Source organism: Triturus cristatus, chromosome 7, assembly GCF_964204655.1.
Source record: "Triturus cristatus chromosome 7, aTriCri1.1, whole genome shotgun sequence".
Taxonomy (NCBI): Eukaryota; Metazoa; Chordata; class Amphibia; order Caudata; family Salamandridae; genus Triturus; species Triturus cristatus.
The window spans coordinates 68839495-68863948 of NC_140590.1; the positions used below are offsets into that span (position 1 = coordinate 68839495).

Sequence of the window (24454 nt, forward strand, 5' to 3'; positions counted from 1 at the left end):
GTGGCCATCAACAGTAGGACGAATTTCAGACCTAGTGCAACAACTCTCTGAGCAATTCACGAATGGAGCAGTGACTTTCAAAGACGAAGGCAAAGCCATTACCAAAACCTGCCTAAAGTCGGCATGTGATGCTGTGGACTGGACCGGCCGAGAGCAGTGTGTGGCCTCCACTCTAAAAAGGCAAGCCGGCTACAGGTATCTGTTTTTAATTGGAGGTTCTAGCATCGGCCATAAACATGCCACTACGGGGAGAGCCTTCTAGGTCCTACAGTTGATGCTGCGCAACGATTCATGATGGAGAACAAGGCCTTAAGTTCAGATCTCCCTTACATCCAGGAAAAGAATGCCCTCATAGTGAAGTTTATAACCTTCCAGATCACTCTGTGCCTTCACACCGCAGTGTGGCACACCATCACGGGCCGGAACTCCTCACTACCAAGACACACTCGCTGAGGGAGAACCAGAGGCGGAGGAATCACTCTGCGGGGGTCAGGACCCTCCAGCGAGTCACTTACCAACAGTGGTCCTCGTCCACAAACCATCTCTAGGAGGTGGGCTCAGAGGTTGTGCCCAAGAGCAGAAGAACATCACCTCCCACAGATGGATAATCAACATAAACCAACATGGTTACTACATAGAACGCTTGAGAAAACCCCCTACACTCACTCAACCAAGCTGCATCTACGCCAAGTGGTCACGGACCTCTTACACAGGAATGCAATAGAAAGGGTACCAATAACAGAAACTAACCAAGGATTCTACTCCCTTTACTTTCTCGTCGCGAACCTGAAAAAGATGCCCAGACCCATGCTACGAGTCTTGAACGCGTTTATAAAGATACAAAGTTTAAAGATGCCAACACTGCAGGAGGTCATTCCATTTCTGAGGGGACTATATGGCAACTATAGACCTCAAGGATGTGTACCTGCATGTACCAATGAACAGCAGACACAGGAAGGTCCCGCGATTTGTCGTAGACAAGGTACATTAAGCAGTTCAGGGTTCTAACCGATGGGATAAAGTCCGCTGTAAGGGTTTTCAGAAAGAGCCTCGCTGTAGTAGCAGCACATCCGCGGAGGCAGGGAATAAATGTATACCCATACTTAGGCGATTGGCTGGTAATGGCAAAACCATTCAAACAGTGTCAGTGCAACATAGAGGTAGTGGTAAAGGCTGTCCACAAACTAGACATCTCTGTTTACCTTGAAAAGTTATCTAGACATCCAGAGAGGGAGCAGACCTTCCTAGGAGCGAGACTAAGTTTGCTGGAGGCCAAGGCCTTCCCGGTAACAAGGAGCCCAGGAAGTGACAGAGCAAGCTCGCCTCTACCAGAAGGACCAGAGTTCGACAGTGAGGACTGTGGGGAATCTAATGGTCATGATGGCATCTTGCATAGGCTTAATGCCCCATGCAAGACTTCGCATCCGACGACTTCAAGCGTGGCTACGGCAGCAATTGTCACAGGCAACCAGAAGTTGGGCGGATGCTGTGGTCGTCACAGACAGAGAATACAGAGCAGTACAGTGTTGGAGTGCAAACAGCATTGCAATGAGCAGACCTTTCAAACAACCAGTCCCCTCTGTAATCATCACAACAGACGCATCCAACACGGGGCGGGGAGTCCACGTGGAGAAACTGATCATCAGGGGCCTATGGAGCGCTGATCAGGCCGTGAAACACACATTTAGAGCTCTTTCAATTAAAAAAAAAAAGAAATTCAAATCACATAGATAATGACTCCTCATGTACCTCTTTGATTTACTTCCCTTTCATAGCATGCCATACAACCGACCTCTCCTGTGCCACATAAAGCAGCCGTGTATTGCTGTACAGTTCCAGTGGTCCTAAGGGCAGAAGTCCAGATGGGGTAGCATTAACTTCATAGTTGTTGTCCTTCTTCACTTTTCATGCCATTGTTTTCTCAGTTGAGTGGACATCAGTCTTGAGCTCCACCTCTACAGCTTTTCTTTTCTTGACCTTATCGGCTCAACAGAAAATGAGCTTTCATACGTACTACTGAGAAAGGGGCTTACGCGCCGCCCTCTTGCTGTTGTCTTGAGTATAGCATTTGATTGGACAGGTGTTGTGCTTCCACTGAAAATGAGTGCTTGTTTCACATTTTCTGCTTTGTGGGACAGCTTCTGCTCAATACCGCAAGACTTAGGTTGTTGTGGTAGTATGCCAGTGACCAAGGCTCTGAGCCAGATCCGTTATTTATGAACAAGTAGCACTAAGGCAGTAGGCCGGACATATTTAGTGTGAAAATCCTAGGATAAAATCAATAGGTATTTAAGGGTGGATTCTTACTAAACTGTGAAATTCTGATGACCGGTATTGCTTTGTATGCTTTCTCACAGATTATTGTAAGAGGCAACCGTTTTGGATTCCTCACTGGCCTCTTCCTTTGATTATTTCTAATTTTCTGAAAGTATGTCAGAAGGTTGCCTGTTGGAAAGGTTTTGCAGAATTTAGTAGGCTCGAGTTGATAATTGGGACAACCCAGTGATGGAGGCTGTAGGCCTCATTGTTTCATTGGGAAAGTGTATGGTGTATGCCATAGGTCAGATCTCTTTGTTGTGAAAGGCTATGACAAGAGCAGTAGGCCTGACTTATTTATAGTGAAACTCATGTTCTAAAGCCAATACGCCTGAAAAGGAGGATTGCTGTAAAACTGTGTGCAGTTCTGTAAACGGATGTTGTGTTACATGGATTCTCATAGATTGATGTAACAGAAAAAGGGGTCTGGTGTTGGTCATACAACCCTAGGGTTAGAAGGTATGTATTGTGAGAATCCTTCTTAGGCACTCTTAGGTGGGATGTAAATTGTTTTGGTAACTCTAATTGTGCACATATTTTTAATTATATGTCTCTATACTTAACGGTTATTGTTCGGAAAGCCTATGCTCATTATAGTAGATTTTAGCTGGTTACGTTTAACGAAGCAATAATGCCATATGTCCGATCTGCTTATTATGACCTGTAAGGATGGATTTATATCACACTGTATTAATGCATGCGGCAGTTATTTGGTATATGTAATCTCTCAGATTACTGTAGTAATCAAGGATTTTAGTAGATTGGCCACGCCCTATGGCAGAAGCTGTGGGGTAAGATTTGCACTTTGATAATCCTTGGAAACACCCTCTTAGGAGGGCCCGGCATGTGTACTCGTTTGTCAGGCGCTTCTAACAAAAAAAACTCTATATGCATATACAGAAGGTCCCTGAGTCATCATTTTTCTATCTGAATTTCCTTTACATTCTGCTTCTCGTTATAGCATACTGCTTGGGGCAGTGTGTTAGCCTCATTTCTGCCATTGTCTCTTGCCTCATGTTAACGCCATTTGGCCTGGTCACACATGCACATCCGCTTGAAAATTAGCGTGATTCAATGTCTCCAGTCCTTTAGATTTCCAGTTTTTAATCTATTAGTTCCCCTTTAATTTCTTTGCCTTGTCTCCTTGGAGAGCTTCCTGCAGCTGCCCAGACAATCCTACTGGGCTGCTCACTTGCCACTCTTTTTGCCTACTGTGTGCTCCTTTCTCTGTGGCTGCTATTTCTAAACTCGGTGAACATATTGTATTGATATTATCAATAGTTCATCATTGTTTAACAGTTCCAATATGGCCACCGGAAGCATTATGTGTGCCAGCTTGGCTCTGTACAACAGTGATATATACTTTACCATTTGAAGATGGCCACCTGCTACAATGTTTACTGAGCGTCCATCTTGAAATGGTATTGTGCATAGAGTATCATTGATTTTACCTCTGCCCCATGGCCGAAACGTTCCTCTAAATATGAGAGCTATGTTGTAACGCAATACCAATGCACTATATACAGTACCATTGCAAAATGGCTGCCTGCTGCTTTATTTCATTTTTATATTGCAAGCATATGCCTACCAAGGCCAAGTTTAGGTGGCGGTGTGTTTTCTTCTACTTGTATTCTTTTAAATTATCTTCCATATGCTTCTTGATTTTGATTTCAAGAATTAGTCAGAAGATGAGTGTGCGTGATGCAGAGAGCCTTAAACTAAACTCCTTGGCCAACTGCCAATAAAGGGGTCCTGTTGCTTCTGAGACCTGGTCAAATCTAGCGGAGCATGCAAACAATGTGAAGAGCTAGGTTTTGACTGAGCTGCAGAACGCTAAGAAAGGACCCCGGGAGACCCACAAACAGGCTATTACAGTAGTCTATATAACACATCTTCTCTCTGCAAGTTGTCGAAGGCCTACAAACAGTTTACGTTGAGATCACGTACAATGCTCTTGGCTGATCCTGTTTTGGGGCACTGAGTTGAGGGTGGCACACAGGAAATCTTGCTTGTCTTTGTCTGTCTCCTGTGTATCAGAGTACCCTGTTCTCACCTTCTGTTTTTTTCATTGATTCTCTCCATTTAGGAAACCAAACGAGCAGCTGTAGAGGAAGCCAAACGGAAGGAGGCGATGGAGCCGCGCCAGACCACAGAGCTCCCGTCTACTGGACCAGTGCCCCCGTTGGCTCCGCTGCCAGTGCTTACCTCTTCTCAGGTACTGTAGGGGCAACAGGGCGTCCCCAGAGAATCGGTAATTGACCTCTCCCAGTAATACATCAAGACAACCCCCTCTGCTGGGTTGGGTTCTACATTAATCCGCTAACACAGATATTGAAACTTTCTATATATTTCACCTATGAGCTAATGTTTAGCATTACTAAGCGTTTCAGAATGTTTGCGATAACTCTTCCACATTCATCCTATTTCAGACACATTTTTTTACACTAATATTTTATTTATTCTGAGATAGTAAAATAATATCCTGAGTTACAGTGGCCGAGCTGGATTGGCATTTAGGGGGATTGTAAGCTTTCTTGATTGGATGATGAAACTGGCTAGCATCTGACAAGCAACTCCCTCTGTTCAGCCATGTCCTTTCAGACGTACCAGACTTCACATTTTTCCATCTAAGCCAGAACCTTTGGACAGTCTTAAAAAAAGCACAATTGTTCATTCTAGGATCTACTGCACACCAGCACACTACTGTTCCAAACCTGTGTCAGCCATAAAACACCTGTCATGTCCTCTTTCCCCTCCTAGCAGACGAAGACCCCTGTGCAGCCAGCTACTGGCCGCAGACCGCTCCTGGACCTGAAAACCCACCTAGAGGCATCGGGTCACAGCGTGGAGACCTGCAGCCATGTGACCGTCTCAGCCACCTCCTGCAAGGGCTTTCTGGTGAAGATGGGTGGCCGGATCAAGACCTGGAAGAAGCGCTGGTTCGTCTTCGACCGCCAGAAGCGCCGGCTGGCCTACTTTGTAGGTAATTGTCCTCACTATATTTAGCTAGAGTTCAGAGCCACCAGGGTGTCCAGAGTCATCCATAGAACCTCTCCCTTCTTCCCTGGTCCTTCTCTTTCTAACGTTGACTCACTGCTCTCTCTGCAGATAAGGAGGAACAGAAGCTGAAGGGGGTGATCTACTTCCAGGCAATAGAAGAGGTGTACTACGACCACCTGCGGAGCGCCTTCAAGGTACGACAGGGAGTATTATTGCCTGTTAAGAAAGGCATGAGATTTGGAGAGGAGTAATTTATTTGGACAGGCTTTGGTAAATTGACAAACATGATAGAAAAAGTAACTTTAAACAACTAAGCGTACTTCATGGTTTCGAGCCTAGACACATAAAAGCCGCAGAATACAGCAAGGAAAGGAAAGAACAGGCCTTATCATAATTCTATCAAAATGTGACAAGGACCTCCTATGTCTTTCATTTGTTTTGTCAATTCCTGTCTGGGAAGGCACAATTCCAGCAAAAGAGAAGGTGTCCGCCCCAGTTTGACCCTAAAATCAGAGCTCTTATTTCTTGAAAAGGTATTCATTTATTTGCCCTACTGGTGTGAGAATCCAGTTCTGATTCTTCCGTAATTGGGTGAGCCTTCATCAGGATGATATAAGTGGATCAGGAAAAGTTCTTGGATGCTTGTGGTTCTGTTTTGTGGTTAACGACTGTGATAGACATTATTATACTTCTTACTGTCTTTGCACCAGTTCACTGACTGGCTGCGCGTGGATAGTTTCCTACATAGGCTGAATGTGGGTGGAATCTTTTTTTGTGTTGGCAGTCTTGGGGTCATGGGTGTTCAAAATCGCGATGTCACATGAGTATTGGAAGATGGAATTAATTGGGTTTATGATAAAGGCTATGCTCTCACCCAGTATTTTAGGCTCATGCTAACGACAGCAGAGCTAATCCTGAAGTCTCAGGTTTCGCATGCGCAGGCCCCAGGCACCTCTGATTACATAGGCCCTACAGGTCATACCTAAGGGGGATCATTTATGCATAGGACACAGAGCTATCCCCAGTTGTGTGTCTAATATAAATATATATATACATTCAGAGGCCACTCCCCTTTTTACACTTCTCTGCAACGCAGCTCTATGGCCTTACTGGAGGTACATGGTGGGCTAGTTGGACCCAGGGACTCTCAGGATTCAAGGGGACTTAATCCCCCAACTTAAAACGTGCCACGGGGTGCCTTTGCATAGTGGTGAAGGGAGGGGGCGGGGCCTGAGGGGACATGTGTCCAAACACGCCCTGTGGCACGTTTTAAGTTGGGGAATTAAGTCCCTTTTAATCCTAAGAGGCCCTGGGGGCCAACTAGGCCACCAGGTACCTCCAGTAAGCGCCACGGGCCTGCGTTGCAGAGAGGTGGTCCAGGACACGCCCCTTTTTACACCTCTGTGCAACGCAGCTCTGTGGCGCTTACTGGAGGTACCTAGTGGGCTAGTTGGACCCCAGGGACCCTCCGGATTCAAGGGGACTTAATGTCCCAACTTAAAACGGCCACAGGCCGTGTTTGCACAGTGGTGAAGGGAGGGGAGGGGACGGGGCCTGAGGTGACGTGTGCAAACACGCCCTGTGGCGCGTTTTAAGTTGGGGAATTAATTCCTGAGGGCCTCTGGGGCCAATTAGTCCACCAGGTGCTTCCAGTAAGCGCCACTGCGCTGTGTTGCAGAGAGGTGGTCCAGGCCATGCCCCTTTTTACACCTCTCTGCAACGCAGCTCTGTGGTGCTTATTGGAGGTACCTGGTGGGCTAGTATGACCCCAGGGACCCTCAGGTTTCAAGGGGACTTTATCCCCCATCTTAAAACGGCCACAGGACATGTTTGCACACATGTCCCCTCACCCCCCTCCCCCTTAACCAGTGTGCAAACGAGCCCCGTGGCACGTTTTAAGAGGTACCCCAACGCATAGTGTTCCCTAGTGTATGTAGGTGTTTTCACTGTATTGTAAGTGTCTTTTAGCATAGCACTGGCTCTAGGCCTGGTTAGTCAGTTACCACCAGTACCCGTCTGAAAAAGTTGTGGGCACATCTCTACTTCTTCTTGCACCTTTCTTCGTCTTTGTGGACTTCTGTTGCTTCTTTCTGCATTTCTTTTTTTTCTTTCTGTGCGTTTCTTCTTCTTTCATCACATGTCCTACCTCTGTAGGCATAGTTAGAAACTAGCATTTAAAAAACCTTTGAAATTCACTGAAAAAACCATAGGTTTCAGGCACGTTATAGTTAGTTGAACATTTCACTCGTACAAAACCATAGAAATTCCCCCACTATAGTTAGTTCAGCTAACTATAACTCGCAATGCACTGCTGATGACGTCACATATTACATCACTCATGACATGGTCAGTGACATCACTGATGACATCTCAAATGACATCACTGATGACATCATCCGGTGACTGTGTGTTTCTGTAAAGTTTAAATATGTTTAATATATATAGGGAAAGGCATATTGAAGAATGAGTGGGTGTGTAAGTGTCTGAATAGATGATTTAGTAGGTGCGTGACTGACTATAAGTGAGTGATTAAACTTCTCTTACTGAATGCATGGGTTAGTGAGTAAACTGTGTGAATGTCTGTATCCGTCTGTCTGTTGGTGTGTAAGCAGCTGCATGGGTTTGCGAATAGCTACATGAGTGTCTATATGGGTTATTGATTGGTTGTCTGAGTATCTGTATGGGTGCCTGAGTGTTTGTGTGGGTGGGGTGTGTGTGACTCTATACTTAGATGTGTGAGTGGGTGATTCACTGGGTGCATGGTTAAGAGTGCATCTGTGATGGACTGAATGGGTGGGTGAGTGTGTGTATGGGTGTGTTAGTGAGTGAATGTATATCTTAGTTGTATATGTGAGAGTAACTACATATGTGAGAGGCAGTATATATGTGTGTTGGAGGATATAAATAGGTTCGAGGCATGTGGGCTGCTGAATTCATATCTGTGCATAGATCGCCGCCTAGTGTTGGGTCCGGATGTTTGCACGTTGTTGTCCTGGAAGAGTCTTCGAAGTATCCTGAGATAGGTGACTCCTCCCCTGGACCACAGTGCGCATGGGCATCCTCTCCATCCTCAGATTTTTTTTTTCCGCCATTGGGTTCGGATGTGCTTATCTTGACTCAAGTTAGAGAAAACTTTTTTCAGGCCAAAAGGCCTTTAGTTCGCGTCGGTACTGTTCCCGATCGGTATCGACAGTTACTTGTTAGTTTATTAACTTCTGAAACAACTTTTTCGCATCGACCATCGACACCATCGACGATGGAATCGAGGACACCATTCAAGCGGTGTCCTGTTTGCAATGCGAAATATCCCCATGTCGACGTCCACCCGGTGTGCAACAAATTCCTTTCACCGGATCACGACGAATCCACATGTATGGCCTGTGCCCGATTCCGATCCAAGAAGACTCTTCGGAATCGACGAGCGGTGAGACTTGAAGCGCAGCAAGCGGCACCGGCCCGACCAACATCTTCAGCGCCGAGGACGAAGATGTGGAAGGCGTGGAGAACCTACCCTCCAGCCCCGCTTCCGAACATGATTCCGGATCGGAAGACATCGAAGAACAACTCTTTCACAGAGATGAAGACGACACCGAGGTAGGAGACTACGATGAGGCCTTAGGGGCCGAAGAAAGTGGCTCCGGTGACGAGCAAGGCCTACCCGTACAGACGGAGGATATCCCAGTGCGTCAGTCTATGGCTCCGGTCGAGGGATCGCCTTCGGGCCTTACCCAAGACCTATCCCGCAGTTCTTCGGCCCCGCCCTCGGGCCCGGCCTCGGACATTCAGCGACAGCCATTAGGACCCAAAACGGCTGGTTTCCCTTCCTCGAAACCGAAACCAAAAGTCGTGTCGGTTCCACAGAAACCGAAACTGAAAGTGGTACTGGTCGGATCGAAGCCCACTACACCTTCGACGCCAGCAAAACCCGTCGGCACCGACCGCACCAAACGGGACTTCGGTGCCGAACTCGCAGCAGCAGACGTCGGCGCCGACACACGGAAAAAGGCCATCGGTACCGACAAACCGCCTCGGCACCCGGCACCGAAACAATCGGCTCCGGCCACGAAGGTCAAAATGGCCGCTGCGTCGCACACCACTTCGAAAGCAGCACCTAAGGCCCAATCATCGACGCCGTCGACGGCTACAGCCTCTCCTCGACTCGATGACCCCGTGGCCCCGAAGAAGCCCACGCCTGCCTCTACAGAACCGCTCTGCGCCAAACAACCGTCGGCGCTCCAGGTGCGACAAGTTGCAGAGTCCTTGCAACGCATCAAAGAAAAGGCAGCCCTCCAGGACACGTCGGGCCCCGAGCCGAAAAAAGCTCAAAAAGCTTCTCCAGCAACACCCCATATCACTTTTGGCCTGCCACCATCCACGGCGCCAAAAATGTTTGAAATAAGAACTCGTGTCACCCAAACTAGGATCACACCTGCCAAACGCTCTCCTACGGAGACGTCACCATCCCACATCATCGATGCCGACACCGGCAGAATTATGCTCCACAAGCGGAGAATATCTTCCGAACACAATTTGGACTCCTACCGGATCCCGCTAAAGAAAAAGCTGCCAGCAGATTCGGAACCAGTTCTTTACGAACGTCTCCATACCTCCTACCCAGATCCACAGTCCTTCTCTCCAACACACTCCGAAACCGACGTTTTGGAGGACTATATGGGTGACGACATCCCCTACCCAAGAGAGATGGACCCTGAGGGCCAACAGGACCCTGACCAGGCTTGGGATGACCCTGTAGACACAGGTGCACCTATGGATACACAGGACACGCAGCTCTATGGCGCAAAAACGTCTCCCACAGAGGACACTGCCGCATTCAACGCCCTAATTGAACGTGCTGCGGAAAATCATGGTGTGCAACTCCACTCTGACACAATCGAGGACGATTTTCTAATGGATACTTTCGCATCCTCAGAAAGGAATATCAAAACTCTACCCATGTTGAAAGGTGTCCTCAAACCAGCAAAGGGCATTTTCAAAGAACCCACCAGGGCAAGAGTGATAAACCCCAGGATCGACAAAAAATATAGGTCGGCGCCTGGGGACCCTACGTACATTAGAGGCCAGTTGCCTCTGGATTCCATCGTAGTCGCAAATGCTCGCAAACGGGCGCACTCGCAAACAACTGGGGATGCTCCTCCCCCGGACAAAGAGTCCAAGGTGCTAGAGACCTCCGGCAAACGGGTTGCAGCCCAGGCAGCTAACATATGGCGTATTGCCAATACACAGGCGCTCCTAGCTCGCTACGATCGCGCACACTATGACACATTAGAAACCCTACTCCAACATCTCCCTGACCAATACAAAGAGGGAGCAGAGATCCTCATCAGGGAGGGACAACTCCTCGCTAACGCATCCATTAAGTGTGCACTGGATGCCGCAGATACAGCTGCCAGAGCAATAAACACCAGCGTCATGCTACGACGACACGCCTGGTTACGAATCTCCGGATTCAAACCTGAGGTTCAAAATGACATCCTCAATCAGCCGGTCAACCCCGACTACTTATTCGGGCCAGAAGTTGACGCCACCCTAGAGAAAATAAAAAAGGACACAGACACTGCAAAGTCCATGGGGGCTCTCCAAACACAGACCTTTCGGAGTGGCTCCTTTCGTCGCCCCGGGAATAGAGGTGCAGGCAGAGGACAGGGGTCACAGCAAACCTACAACAAGGGCAACACACAAAGTACCTACGATAAAAACACCCGGGGTGGGTATCGTGGCTCCAGCACAAAGGGCAGAGGACGCGGATACGGCAATACCAGGTCCTCCCCCAAGAACAAACAGTGACGCCCTCTCCCTTCCTCCCGACCACATAACACCTGTCGGGGGAAGGCTACAAAGGTTCCTGTCCACGTGGAACACCATCACTACGGACAGGTGGGTCAAAGATATTATCAAACACGGTTACTGCCTAGAATTAACCTCCACTCCACCCACAATACCGCCAAAACACCGTCCTATGTCCTCAGAGCACTTAGCGCTCTTACAGCAGGAAGTGATAAGTATGCTGGAAAAAGGCCAAGTAGAGGTCGTACCCGTCCACGAGCAAGGCACGGGGATATACTCCCTGTACTTCTTAATACCAAAAAAGGACGGGTCACTCAGACCTATACTAGACCTGAGACCCCTCAACCGCTACATTCTCTCAGAGCATTTCCACATGCTCACCCTGCAACAAGTCCTCCCGCTGCTCAAACAGGGAGACTTCCTGGCCACGCTAGATCTCAAAGACGCGTATTTCCACATACCCATTCACCCCTCACACAGAAAATATCTCAGGTTCACTATTCAAGGGCAGCACTACCAATTCAAGGTTCTCCCCTTCGGCGTGACAACAGCACCCAGAGTTTTCACAAAGTGCCTAGCTACTGTGGCTGCACATCTACGGAGGCAACACATTCACGTCTACCCTTACCTGGACGACTGGCTTGTTCAGGCTAAGTCAGCCCAGCAATGTGCCAGCCACATGTCCCACACCATTCACCTTCTTCACAGTCTGGGGTTCTCACTAAATTACCCAAAATCACATCTCCAACCCGCACACGTACAACAGTACCTAGGTGCGACCATAGACACTCTGGCAGCCACAGCTCAGCCAAATTTAGTGAGGATCAACAGCATGCAAATGCTGATTTCCAAGTTCAAACCACAACACTCCCTTCCTGCGCGAGTGTTCATGCAGTTGATAGGCATGATGGCCTCCTGCATCTTCATAGTCCCACACGCGAGACTACATATGCGCCCGCTTCAGGAGTGCTTAGCACGTCAATGGAATCAGGCTCACGGGCAACTAAAAGACCTAGTGTTGGTGAGCGGTCGGGCATACAACTCTCTGCATTGGTGGAACCCACAAAACCTTTGCAAGGGCCGACCGTTCCAAGAGCCTGTTCCACAAATAATACTGACAGCGGACGCGTCTCTCCAGGGATGGGGAGCTCATGTACTCAATTACACAGTGCAGGGACTATGGACAATACAACAAAAGAAGATGCACATCAACCTTCTGGAACTGATGGCAATCTTCATAGCAATGAAAGCATTCAAAGTACACTTGTGCAACAAAGTCGTGTTGATCCGGACGGACAACATGACCGCCATGTACTACATACAAAAGCAGGGAGGAACACACTCTCCACAGTTGTCTCATCTGGCTCAGAGCATGTGGAAGTGGGCCATTCAGAGGAACATGTTCCTCATGGCGGAACACCTCCCCGGCAAGGACAACCAGATGGCGGATCTGCTCAGCAGACACAGCCACCAGATGCACGAGTGGGAGTTACACCCATCAGTACTCCAACCGTACTTCCAGCAGTGGGGTCATCCAGACATAGACCTATTCGCCACAAGCGAAAACGCAAAATGCCAAAGCTTTGCCGCCAGGTTCCCACATCCGCAGTCGCAGGGCAATGCGATATGGATGAACTGGTCCGGCAGATTTGCGTATGCTTTTCCCCCAGCACCATTGATACCGCTGGTGGCGCGCAAACTCAGACAACACTCACTGACACTCGTCCTGGTTGCTCCAACATGGGCACGCCAACCATGGTACACCACCTTTCTCGAACTTTCCGTGGTGCCGCATCAAAGGCTGTGGATCAAACCCGCGCATTTGACGCAGAACCATGGAGAGATTCAGCACCCAGATCCGCAACAGCTGAACCTGGCAATCTGGCTCCTGAAGTCCTAGAGTTTGGCTACCTAAACCTGCCACCTGACTGTATGGACATCATTAAGGAAGCTAGAAGACCCACTACCAGAGCTTGCTATGCAGCCAAATGGAAAAGGTTCGTAATTTATTGCAATAACAATGACATTAACCCGCTAGACGCATCCATCCAAAACATAATTTGTTACCTCTTACACCTATACCGATGCAATCTGGCATACACCTCAATACGTGTCCATTTGACCGCAATATCAGCCTATCTCCAGAACAGGCAGCACCTCTCTTTATTCAGAGTGCCTGCCATCAAAGCATTCTTGGAAGGACTCAAACGAGTAATTCCTCTTAGCCACCCACCAGCTCCAATGTGGAACCTCAACTTGGTCCTCACACGCCTGATGGGTCCACCCTTCGAACCTCTACACTCATGCGAGATTCAATTCCTCACCTGGAAAGTAGCTTTCCTAATAGCGATCACTTCTTTGAGGAGAGTTAGTGAACTCCAGGCACTAACCATTCAAGAGCCATTCATACAGGTTCACGCAAACAGGGTCGTACTACGTACCAACCCAAAATTCATGCCCAAAGTGATATCGCAGTTCCACATGACTCAAACTATTGAACTGCCTGTTTTCTTTCAAAACCCACAAACTGTCGCAGAAAGAGCACTCCATACACTGGATGTAAAGAGAGCCCTCATGTACTATATAGACAGGACTAAAGTCTTCAGGAAAACAAAACAACTTTTCGTTGCCTTTGCCCCACACCACAAAGGTAACGCCATCTCCAAAGCAGGTATAGCCAGATGGATCGTTAAATGTATTCAAATTTGCTATCAAAAAGCTAAACGCACATTAACGATTCCCCCACGAGCCCACTCAACACGTAAGTTAGGGCCCTCCATGGCTTTCCTGGGAAACATTCCTTTGCATGATATATGTAGAGCAGCCACCTGGTCCACTACACATACATTTACCAAACACTATTGTGTAGATGTGCAATCAAAACAGCAGGCAGCTGTAGGATAGGCTGTTCTCAAAACTCTTTTTCAGACCGCTGCAGCTGGCACTGGTGGCCGCCGCTAATAGAGGGTACTGCTATATATTCTATCCACAGATATGAATTCAGCAGCCCACATGCCTCGAACTGAATATGCTACTTACCAGTATGCATCTGTTCTTGGCATGTAGGGCTGCTGACATTCATATCGCCCTCCCTCCTCCCCGGCGCCTGTAGCAGCTGCAGCTCTCAGAATTACTGTAAGCATGGTCATCACTTTCTGTATCTACTCCATCACTGCCACAATGGCGAAAAACAATCTGAGGATGGAGAGGATGCCCATGCGCACTGTGGTCCAGGGGAGTAGTCACCTATCTCAGGATACTTCGAAGACTCTTCCAGGACAACAACGTGCAAACATCCGGACCCAACACTAGGCGGCGATCTATGCACAGATATGAATGTCAGCAGCCCTACATGCCAAGAACAGATGCATACTGGTAAGTAGCATATTCATTATAAGTGAGTGTGTGATTGTGAGAGTGGCTGTATGGATGAGTCTGTGCTTGTATCAGTGATTGTATAAGAGTGTAAGTATGTGCTAGTATTTGTATGAGTAAGTGAGCTGGTGTGTGTATAACTGTATAGGTGAGTAAATGGCAGTGTGATTAATTTTTAGCATGACTGACTAGGTGTGTGAGTACCTCTATGGATGAGTGGCGGTGTGTGTTTCTATATAGGTGTATGAGTGCTTATGATAGTCCTGTACTGAGTGACCATAAGTATGAGTGACTGTACGGGTGAGTGAGTGAGTGGATGTGTGTGTAAACCTAAGAATCAGTGAGTGGGTATGTAGTTATTGGTGTTGGATTGTCTATGGTTTTGAGAATGGCAGTCTGTAATTTAGAGTTGGTGTATCTAAAGTTATATTAGGGTGTGAGAAAATGCATGAAATTATCACATGGATGATGTCATCAGTGATGTCAGTTGAGATGTCATCAGTGATGTCACTGGCCATGTCATGAGTGGTGTAATATGTGACGTCATCAGCAGTGCATTGCGGGGGCGTGAGTTATAGTTAGCTGAACTAACTATAACAGGGGAATTTCTATGCTTTTGTACGAGTGAAATGTCCAACTAACTAGAACTTTCCCTAAAACCTATGGTTTTTTCAGTGAGTATATATATATATAGGTGTAGATATGTCCTACTGGTGGTTGCCAGTAGGTAGTTAAAGTTACATTCTAGTTTCTATCAAAAGGTGAATTTCATTTGCCTTTATCTTTGGCGCCAGTTGATGAATCTTCATAAAATTTGCCTGGTACAGAGAAAAAAGAGTTCCCAAAATGCATTTTGCCCATTTCAGATCTCATAGGGCCTTTGAACAAGCCTACAGCCTGAACCGCTGGACGGAATTACACCAAATGCTTCAGGAAGCTAGATCTTGGCACGTAGATCATGCTTTTTGTGATCTGTTGTAAATCCGTTTAGTAGTTTGGGAGATATTAAGTGGGCAACAATTTTGTATATCTGGGGACGCAGATAATTTGCGGATCTACCTGCGAATTATGCACAAATCTAGAGATGAAAGGAAGGCCCTGATTGGCTGGCAGCAGCTTGAAAGGAAAAGTGGCAACAGCCATTTTATTTTCTCTCTTTGACTTGGTGTGTGGAAAATACACTGCAAAACAGATAGAAGGGGGCAGGATATAGGTATCCTGACCACAGAGGTCACATACAGGGGTCCCTGAGGGACACTTGTGACCCTAAAATTGTGTTTGTTTTATTGCCGCATTTTACTGTCCGTGGATCCTCCGTGAACTTTGGTCCCAGCAGGGAAAAAAACATTGAAATTCACTGATAACACCAGAGGTTACAGGGTTGTTCTAGTTAAGCTGACTTTTTATTCATAAAAAAAACAAAGAAATTCAGCAGTTATAATTATACTTATGTTAAGAAACTATGACTCGTTGCCTTAAGTTACTCAATGGCAGGAGTTATAGTTTCTTCAGATAAGCATAACTAGAAGTATAAGTATAACTGCTGAATTTCTTTGGTTTTGTATGAGTAAAAAGTCAGCGTAACTATAACGACCCTATAACCTTTTGTTTTATTGGTTTATCAGTGAATTTCAATGTGTTTTTTCCTGCTGGATCCAAAGTTCACGAATAATCACTGAAAAAACCAAAGGTTAAAGTAACATTATAGTTAGGTGAAATGTTCAGTAACCACGTAATGTTTTAAACTGTAAAACCCACTGAAATTCAGCAGCCATAGTTATCTTGGGTAACTATAACTCATGACTTAAAGTAACTATACCTTGCGTCACCACCATGCCCAGTTTTCTCATCAATAATTTCACAGCAAATGTTGCACTGATATTATCAATGATGTCATGAGTGATGTAATATGTGGGGTAAGCGTTACCTTAGGGCTTGAGTTACTTTTTAGAGTTTAAATTGTTACATTGTTTCTGAACATTTCGCTTAACTATGTTACTTCAATCTCTGTTTTTCTCAGTGACTGTCTAGTGTTCTTCTTAACGTAAAGTAATATCTAATTACCATACAGAAATCCAATGCTCGCTGCTCAGTGATCAAATTATTTTAGGGGAGCAGGCAAGAAAAGCCCCCATAAAATAATTTTACTGGCCCATCGCAAACATATTCTCATGCATGTATTCTATAAAACACTAAATACTGCAAAACAAATGCTAAATAGTTTTTTTGTGACATGAAGTCATGCCCTCTAACTGATGTAGTCAAATCTGGTGGTATCACTACAATTACATTCAGTGTAAAGCGAAATGTAGGAGGCAAAGCGATTATTTCAAGTAAGGTTGTGAGGCAGACAGAAAGGCATTTTCGAAACAGCCTTGCAAATATCCTAAAATATATCCTAAGAAATAGAGGGAGTCCTAATGTGTGAGTGACATTAATAGGTACCAAAGAAGTTTGACAAACATTAATATTCATCGTTGGCTTTCATTTTTGTTCCCCCATTGCCATTTCTTGTGGGCAGTTCTCCCATATTGTCTGTCACCTTCAGACATTCTTGGCGTTTAGTCAAAAGCACTTTGCGTTTTACGTTTCACTAGTGCCCTTTCTTGCATTGTTTAGTGAAACTACGAATCCCAAAGTGCAGCACGCTGCTTGCTAACTTAAAATGGGCTGCAAGGGTTGCATAGGATATCGCTCTCAGCCAGGACACTCGCAAAAGATGTTATGCTGGCCTATCACAGAGTGCCTCCTGGCCATTCTGTTTTACACTAAATCACAGTACTGTTTAAGTGTGAAGATTGTTGGCACTCTCCCAGGCATATATTAAGTGCTGCTCTTGACTAGAGTGTTGCTCCCCACCCCTCGGAATCTCTTTGTGACACATCAGTGGGGCCTATCCCGCAGTTTGAAGGCAACTGAACTAAACGATACCCGTACTGTCATTTACAGCTGAATAAAAAGAACAGAGGTGTGGCTCGAGAGGGTACCACTGCTGTCCTTTAGGACTGTACGACAAAGTGTAGGAAGCTGCCTCTTTGTGCTATATCAAAAAGTTGATATACCTTGTAAAGAGTCCAGTGTTTCCCTTATGAGTGAGCAGGGGCTTACTATGCAATCCCAAAGTGCTCTATTAAGGGGAAGTGTGGTCGAGCAGCCTTAGGCTTAACAGGGGAGTGCAAAACATTTAAAAATACACACAATGATGAATAAATGACAACACAAATAGCAAGTATCTTTATATATGTTTAAGAATCGGAGAACAATCCTTCAGTGAAGTAAGTTTTTAACTATAAATTCTTTTCACTTTAAAAAGTGGACACTGCAGTTTAAGTTCTGCAATTATCCTATGGAAGGAAGCCCAAGTTCAGCAAACAGGTACAGTACAACGACTTACAAGACCAATCCCAATGAGTTAAGGTGATTATTGGGCAAGGTCCAAGGCAGCACCAACAGTACTCCTCCAGCGGCACGTTGGCAGTAGGATGCAAGGTGCAAATCAGCGTCAGGAGCCTAATGTGTTTCAATGGACATGGGCCACTGTAAAAAAGGCTGCAGGCTCTGGCTAGGAAGCCAGTCGGGCTGAACCAACAAGTGGTCCCAGGCTGTGCGATGCTCGAGAAGGGGGGGAACACACACCTTTGGTCCTCTTCTCCAAGGCCCGGGTGCAGGGTTGTCCTTAGGCTTTGTTTTTTTTCTTACTGTAGCAGTCGCAGTTGAGGGGTGAGTGCGTGCAGACGCTGCAGGCGATGTCAAGGAGTCCAGAATGGGGGAAGCCATGATGGGCTCGAGCTTTGTAGGGCTGGGAAACCTTATTGACACTGGTGGCACACTTCAACTCGGGCTGGAGGCGACGGGTGAAGTGGTGTCTTTGGGTGTCTGGTTTTCGCTGTTCAGGAGGCCTCAGAGTCTTCTCTTTTGGAGTTTCTTCTGAACATGTCCGTTGTTAACGCGATGTCTTGAGTCTTTTTTGAAGGTAGGCAGTCCTCCCCAGTTTCTGGAGTCACAGCTGCAGGTCGAGTCAACTTTGACGCTGTTTTTGCCAATGGGTGCAGACAGACTTGCGGGGGTTGTACCTGGTCAGCTTACTTCTTCTCTTTTCGGCTCTTTCATGTCCTCTCTCTTCTTAGATCATCAGGATCTGCTTCCCTAGTGCAATGGACTCCCCTAAATACTAAAGTTTGGGGTGTTATGGGAGTATAGGGTAGTAGTCAATGGGCTACCTACCTTTGGGTTCACTACGCCCCCTATATGACCACTTCCCGTGAAAGTGGGCATAACCCTGTCCCAGAGTTCCTAAGTATGCCATCACAAGGATGGCTACTTCCAAAAAATCGCTTCCACTTCACAGTAGCCCACCTTAGGGGTGGTACTAGCCTGGAGGGGGCATGCCTACCTGATTAGCTAATTTTCTCACCTGTCCAGGTGGCAAGGGGGCTCTAGACAGGGGGGTAGGTGGCTTCCTCTCCTGTGAGTGGAGCCAGATTCGCATTCCAGAGGTGGCTGCTTCTTTGAAGCTTGCTGGCCCAAGGAGGCTAATCAGTAGGTCATCCTGTGGGAGGGAGTATTACAGCCTCTTCCTGGACAGGCTTTTGTTCTGGGTATTCTGAGAGCAAAGGCTCTCGCCCTAGGCAGTCAGAACAGCATCTCAGGTGGCCGGCTGGCAGAAACCAGCCAGCAAGGTCACCAGAGGCTGGTAGGTTTTCAGGGGGGCACCTCTAATGTGCCCTCTGGGTGCATGTATTGGTAACTCAATGCTGGCGTCAATTTGATACCAAACACATGTTTTTAAATGGCTTCTCTGGTCACTTGTACTGGCAGTGATAGGAATGACTAGCTCAGGGGCATATCTGTTCATGCAGGTATGCCCTCACATGTAATTTTTTTGCACCCTGCCTTCGGGCTGTTAAGTCTGCTTTAGAGGTGACTTACAAATATTGCATGCAGTGACCTATTGTGTTTTCACTTTTGTCTGCACCACATGCATGCCAACTCTCCCGATTCAGGTGGGAGACTGCCGATTTCAAGGTTAGTCTCCCACTTCCTGCTTCCTGCATAGAAAAATCTGATTCTTCGGCGGGCTACAGCTGATAGGTACTGGTGTTGAGCGACTTGGAGTATGCACCGCCAGTAATTAACTCTTGCAGGCGAGTGCACATTTGTCACGCTCTCTCTGCCAACCATAGCGCTTTCTCCGTGCGCCTGCCTGGAAGGTGAGGAAAAACGTATATTTGCATTTCTCATATCCAATCCCACAGCAGCAAACCATGAAAGTCCCATACATGCCAATAGACCCGATTCAGGCCACAATAGAGGTCAATGGGCAAAATGCATTCTCTTGATTATTATTTGAAAATCTCCCACTTTACTCTTCTAAAATGTTGCCATGTATGGCACCAAGACGCCCAGCCTGCAATGGCAGTCTTGCATGTGCTTGGTGAGGGGTCCCTTAGGGTGGTCCAATTTGTGCTGCTGCCCTTAGGGGCCCTGTTTAGCACCTCGGGTCCTAGTTACCAGGGTTACTGTTTACTTTGGACTTACAGAGGGTGCTAAAGGTTTTGCCAGTTGGGTCAACAATTGTAATTGATGGGACAAAGAAAACTGGTAGTGGGGACCTTGTTAGCAGGAACCCATTACACGTCAGTCAAAGGTGCAACAAATACTATGCAAAAAGTGTGCGGGCGGGGGGAGTACTGCAACAAGTACACAGCTTCCTACAGAAAGAAAAAGTGGAACTTGAGGATAACATTGCTGTTCTTTAGAACTGAATAATAAAAAGGGAAGTGCATAACAAGAGGATTCAAAAGATTCACATAGACTGTCCTTTTGGCTTGTCAAGGATAATTGAGGCATGGATCTGGAGATACCACTGTTGTCCTTTTGGACTGTATGATAGTAAAAAGCAAGAGTTGAACTTGAGGATACCCGCGCTGTCTAAGGGAAGTACACAACTCGAGGATTCACATGCTCTGCCCTTGTGGACAGAAGAAAGATAATGGGGGTCTGGATCTAGAGATACCACTGTTGTCCTTTAGGGCTGTGTGATGGGGAAGGAAGAGTAGAACCTGCGGATACCCACGCTGTCCTTCAGGACTGAAATAAAAAATAAAACAGACCTAGAGATTCACACAGCTCACACACTGAAAGGAATAGTGGAACTTGAGGATTCCCATGCTGTCCTTTAGGACTGAACAATAAAAAGGAAGTACCGAACTAGATGATTGATGAGATTCACACACACACTCCTTTAGGACTGAAAAAAGGTAATGGAAGCGTGCATCTAGAAGACACTGATACTGTCTTTTAAGACTGAATGGCTAGAGTGAGATACTCATTCACACATTTGTTGCTTAATTAGAGGCAATGACTAGCAGGTCTAAAGTATTCTTTCTGTCTTCTCAGCTTTTAGTGCTGCAAATCAGGAGGTGACGAGTGTCTCTAGATGATACCAAGACTGTCTTTGCAGTAGGGTGTGAAGAGTGGAGCTGGTGAATACACTGATGTTTAGGGCTAAAGGCAGACAGGTTTTATGGTTAGATATTCTATGGGCAGGGCTGGAGAGGGAGGCTTGTAGTTCAGAGACTTGTGTGCTTTTTATTTTTAGAAGTGTGTGAGATGTTTCTGCCTGCTCCAGTGGTTGATTGCTAACTAATTGTCTTTATCCTCTTGTCTCCCTAGAGCCCCCACCCGAAGCTGACCTTCTGCGTGAAAACCTATGAGCGTCTCTTCTGCATGGTGGCTCCCACTGCTGAAGCCCTGCGCATCTGGATGGACGTGATAGTCACAGCGGCTGAGGAGAACGCTCGCTACTGAGCAGGACCAAGGGGTCACAAATATAAGCTGGACTTTATGGCCCCAGAGTATATCAATCACAAAGGTACATGCCATGGGAGCCTGAAGATTCAGGAATTCATTCCTTGAAGGACATGTGGTACTACTGACACAGCTACAGCTGCTTAGACAATCAAGACCCGGTCACCCACAACTGCTTGGAAAATGTCGTCTACTGAGGACCAAACCACAGTTGAGCCTCTGTCGTGACCGAGAATTCGTGACAGGCCGAGTGAACATGGGCATCTAAGGACCCAGCCACATTGGCGCCTGTGGCTCCTAGAAGGCTGCTAATAAGGACAGAGCCTCAGTGGCTTCTGCAATGCAAGACAAAGACTTGTAGTCGCAAGGGCTGGTGCCCATCTCGCAGGTATCAGCACTGCTCCAACACACAGCTTTGCCATAATTCAGGACTTTTGCTGCTAAGGATGGTCATGGTCAACTTCCTTCATACCCACATACACTGCCGGGGCTGGTGGGGTGCAAGTGGGAGCTCGGTTAAGAGATAGTGTGCCGGCTGCTCTGACAGAGCCACCTATTACCATGACGTGGACTTTGGGTGCAAACTCTCATGTCCCAGCATAAACTGATTTGCCCCCACATGGAGTGCATCAGTGAGCTCATACTGGCACTCGAGGACTCTGGAATAGCCATTCTAATGGCAGATGCATTTTGGGTATCTGCTTCCCTCCTGAGTGGTTCTAGAGACAGACAAGTTTAACTTCTTCCCTCTAATCCAAATTGGCTTTCTTCCGGGGTGATAAGCGCCCCAGAGAGGTATCAGTGGTTGGCCAAGGATGAAATGGGATACGGTCATTGACACTAACAAAAAAACGGTGTTGAATATCTGATTGGTCAATTTCAAAGATGATTGTTTTCTGATTGGTCACAACTCCAAGTTGTACTGAACCTTTCTGATGTCCCTACTGGTTTTTATCTTCTGCTCACCTGCTATCTAATATGTTATGTCTTCGGTGGAAACTGACACACTGCAACCAAGCTGCACACTGGCCTTAACGTATGTACAGTGATATATATGTATATGTAGCGATCAGTTTTTTCAAGGCGCTTCGTCAAGGCCCTGCCCAGATATCGTTTGAGGCACCTTGGAGAAAGATACTGTAAAGAAATGTTTCCATTCCGAAGTGGTGTCTGCTATGGTGCTTTTTCTGTAGCTGGCACATTCAGCAAACACTGGCACAGTTGGACACTTGTTACAGAAATAAAGTAATTTATTATATTTAAATGTTTATGGGTATGTGTAGTTTTCAGTCTCTGCACTCACAGAAAGAATGTATTAAATCTATGGATTTTTTTGAATTTTTAAAGAAATGTGTTGTGTTTATTACATAAGTGCCCACTTTTCCATCAATTATTACCACAGCTGGGGTGAAAACCATAAGCATCCCTAGGGAAATGTGTCTGTGCTGTGGCTGTTGATACATGGACTCTGCACACTCCTGCCATCTAGTGTTGGGCTCTGGTGTTGCAGCTTGTTTTTGTTAGAAGAACGCAGTCACATGACCGGTTGTAACTCCTCCTTTAGTCCATAAAGCACGAGGACACAGGCTTCACTCCAGATTGTGCTCAAAACATTCGAAACCGACGGCAGAAGAAAATGAACACCAAGACTGACACGTTTGTGCTGCCTTTTCAGGGCCAGGTATTTGACACTTCGACACCTGTGATTAGGAAGAGGCTACAGGTAAAACTTCTCTGCTCAACCATTTCCTTGGCGACTTGCAGGTAAATTCCTTTGGCGAACTGCAACTCCTAATCCTGTACCAGCCACCTGTCGAAGCTCTTTGGTGACTACTGGTCGATAAACTTTGATTTTACAAAAGTTGTATCATTGGAGAATGCCTAGGGGAGGGTGTGAAACTTACACCCTTTCAATTCTGCCCTAGAGCAATAACATACACCTGTGGTTGAATCAGCACACGGGTGTGCAACCTTTCCCTCTCCCTTGACCACATCAGCACCTCCGGCAACTTTTGTGCTGCATTCCGTTGCAAGAGCACCCTTAGGTACTGGAGGGAGAGACACTGGATGCATCGCAAAATGAAGCAGCAACCCTTGCCTGGGACTCCTCGCCGGTGTTTGACCGTGCAGGGCACCAAGCCCCGAGACCACACCGAGGTCTGCAGCACTGACACCCAAAGGCAGGTAAGAAGGTGTCATCCTAAAAAGAGCACCCAGTCCGGGGCACAGCACCTCTCCCCCTGGAGTCCGGCATCGAGCCTCGAACCGAGTCATAAAAGGCAATGTCTTTCGAGTCCAGCTCCATCACCCAGTGCCAGTTGACCATGGAACCAAGCCTCTACACCCATCAGGCTGCCCCCAATCACTGAGCCACGTCAGAAGACAATGCACCTCCAACCTGAAGCCTTGATCATCCTTCCTCGGAGCCCAGATCATCGTTGATAGCGGCTGCCAAACTGATGCTGAAACTACCTAGGTCAGACACTACCAAGACCCCAACCTCTTACTTCTGTCCAAGGTCTCCACTGCCAAGCAGAGGACTCTCTTGATCCACCCACACATTTGAAAGATCCATTACCAAGCAGCCTCTGGCAGAGCCTCCACATCTGTGCTCACACATACCTGAAAAACACAGCTCATTTGTGAGGAAGAGCTAGTGCTCATGATTATGTCCCCTCCTGCAGCCTCTCTATCCTGCAACCCCATAATCCTGTTTTTCCCTTTCCTCGTTCAGTTTCCTCCACCAGCACCATTCCTACTTCCGGCAGTAGTTTCACATCTAGTGCTAATGAGGTGGTCCTGCTAATTGATAAGATGTGAATACCACCCATACTCATCACCATGCTGCAGAGACCTACTCTAGCTACATAATATCCCCTGCATGCTGTCAGCCAACCACAGGTCATGTTACAAACCTGTACCAAGTTACTGTCATGTTGGGAAACTCATCCGTTAAACATGTAATGATGTGGCGATTGTGAGAAAGTGCCATCTTTCTTGCATGGTATGCCCCCACTTTTGCTGAATTGCTGATGTACTTTGACTGAGTGTGCCCTAGGCTCTTGCCAATCAGGTGCCCAGGGCCTGTGTTCCTTCCCTAAAACTGTGTTGAAGCCTAAACCCAATTGGCATCTCTGGCCACATGTCA

General features: G+C 46.9%; 1 protein-coding gene across 7 annotated transcripts in view; it reads left to right on the top strand.

Annotated features, from left to right (window-relative positions):
- PHLDB3 (pleckstrin homology like domain family B member 3) overlaps positions 1-22570 on the top strand; it is a 220461-nt gene extending 197891 nt beyond the window's left edge. For 5 of the 7 annotated variants that reach the window (XM_085615668.1, XM_085615665.1, XM_085615666.1 and 2 more), the window contains 4 exons: positions 4403-4531; positions 5077-5299; positions 5425-5510; positions 21172-22570. In XM_085615668.1, coding sequence (XP_085471794.1) covers positions 4403-4531; positions 5077-5299; positions 5425-5510; positions 21172-21306 — 573 coding nt within the window. In that variant the 3' untranslated portion in view covers positions 21307-22570. The remainder of the gene's footprint in view (positions 1-4402; positions 4532-5076; positions 5300-5424; positions 5511-21171) is intronic. The other 2 variants (XM_085615667.1, XM_085615670.1) reach the window with 1 other exon arrangement.
- Positions 22571-24454: the final 1884 nt, after the last annotated feature.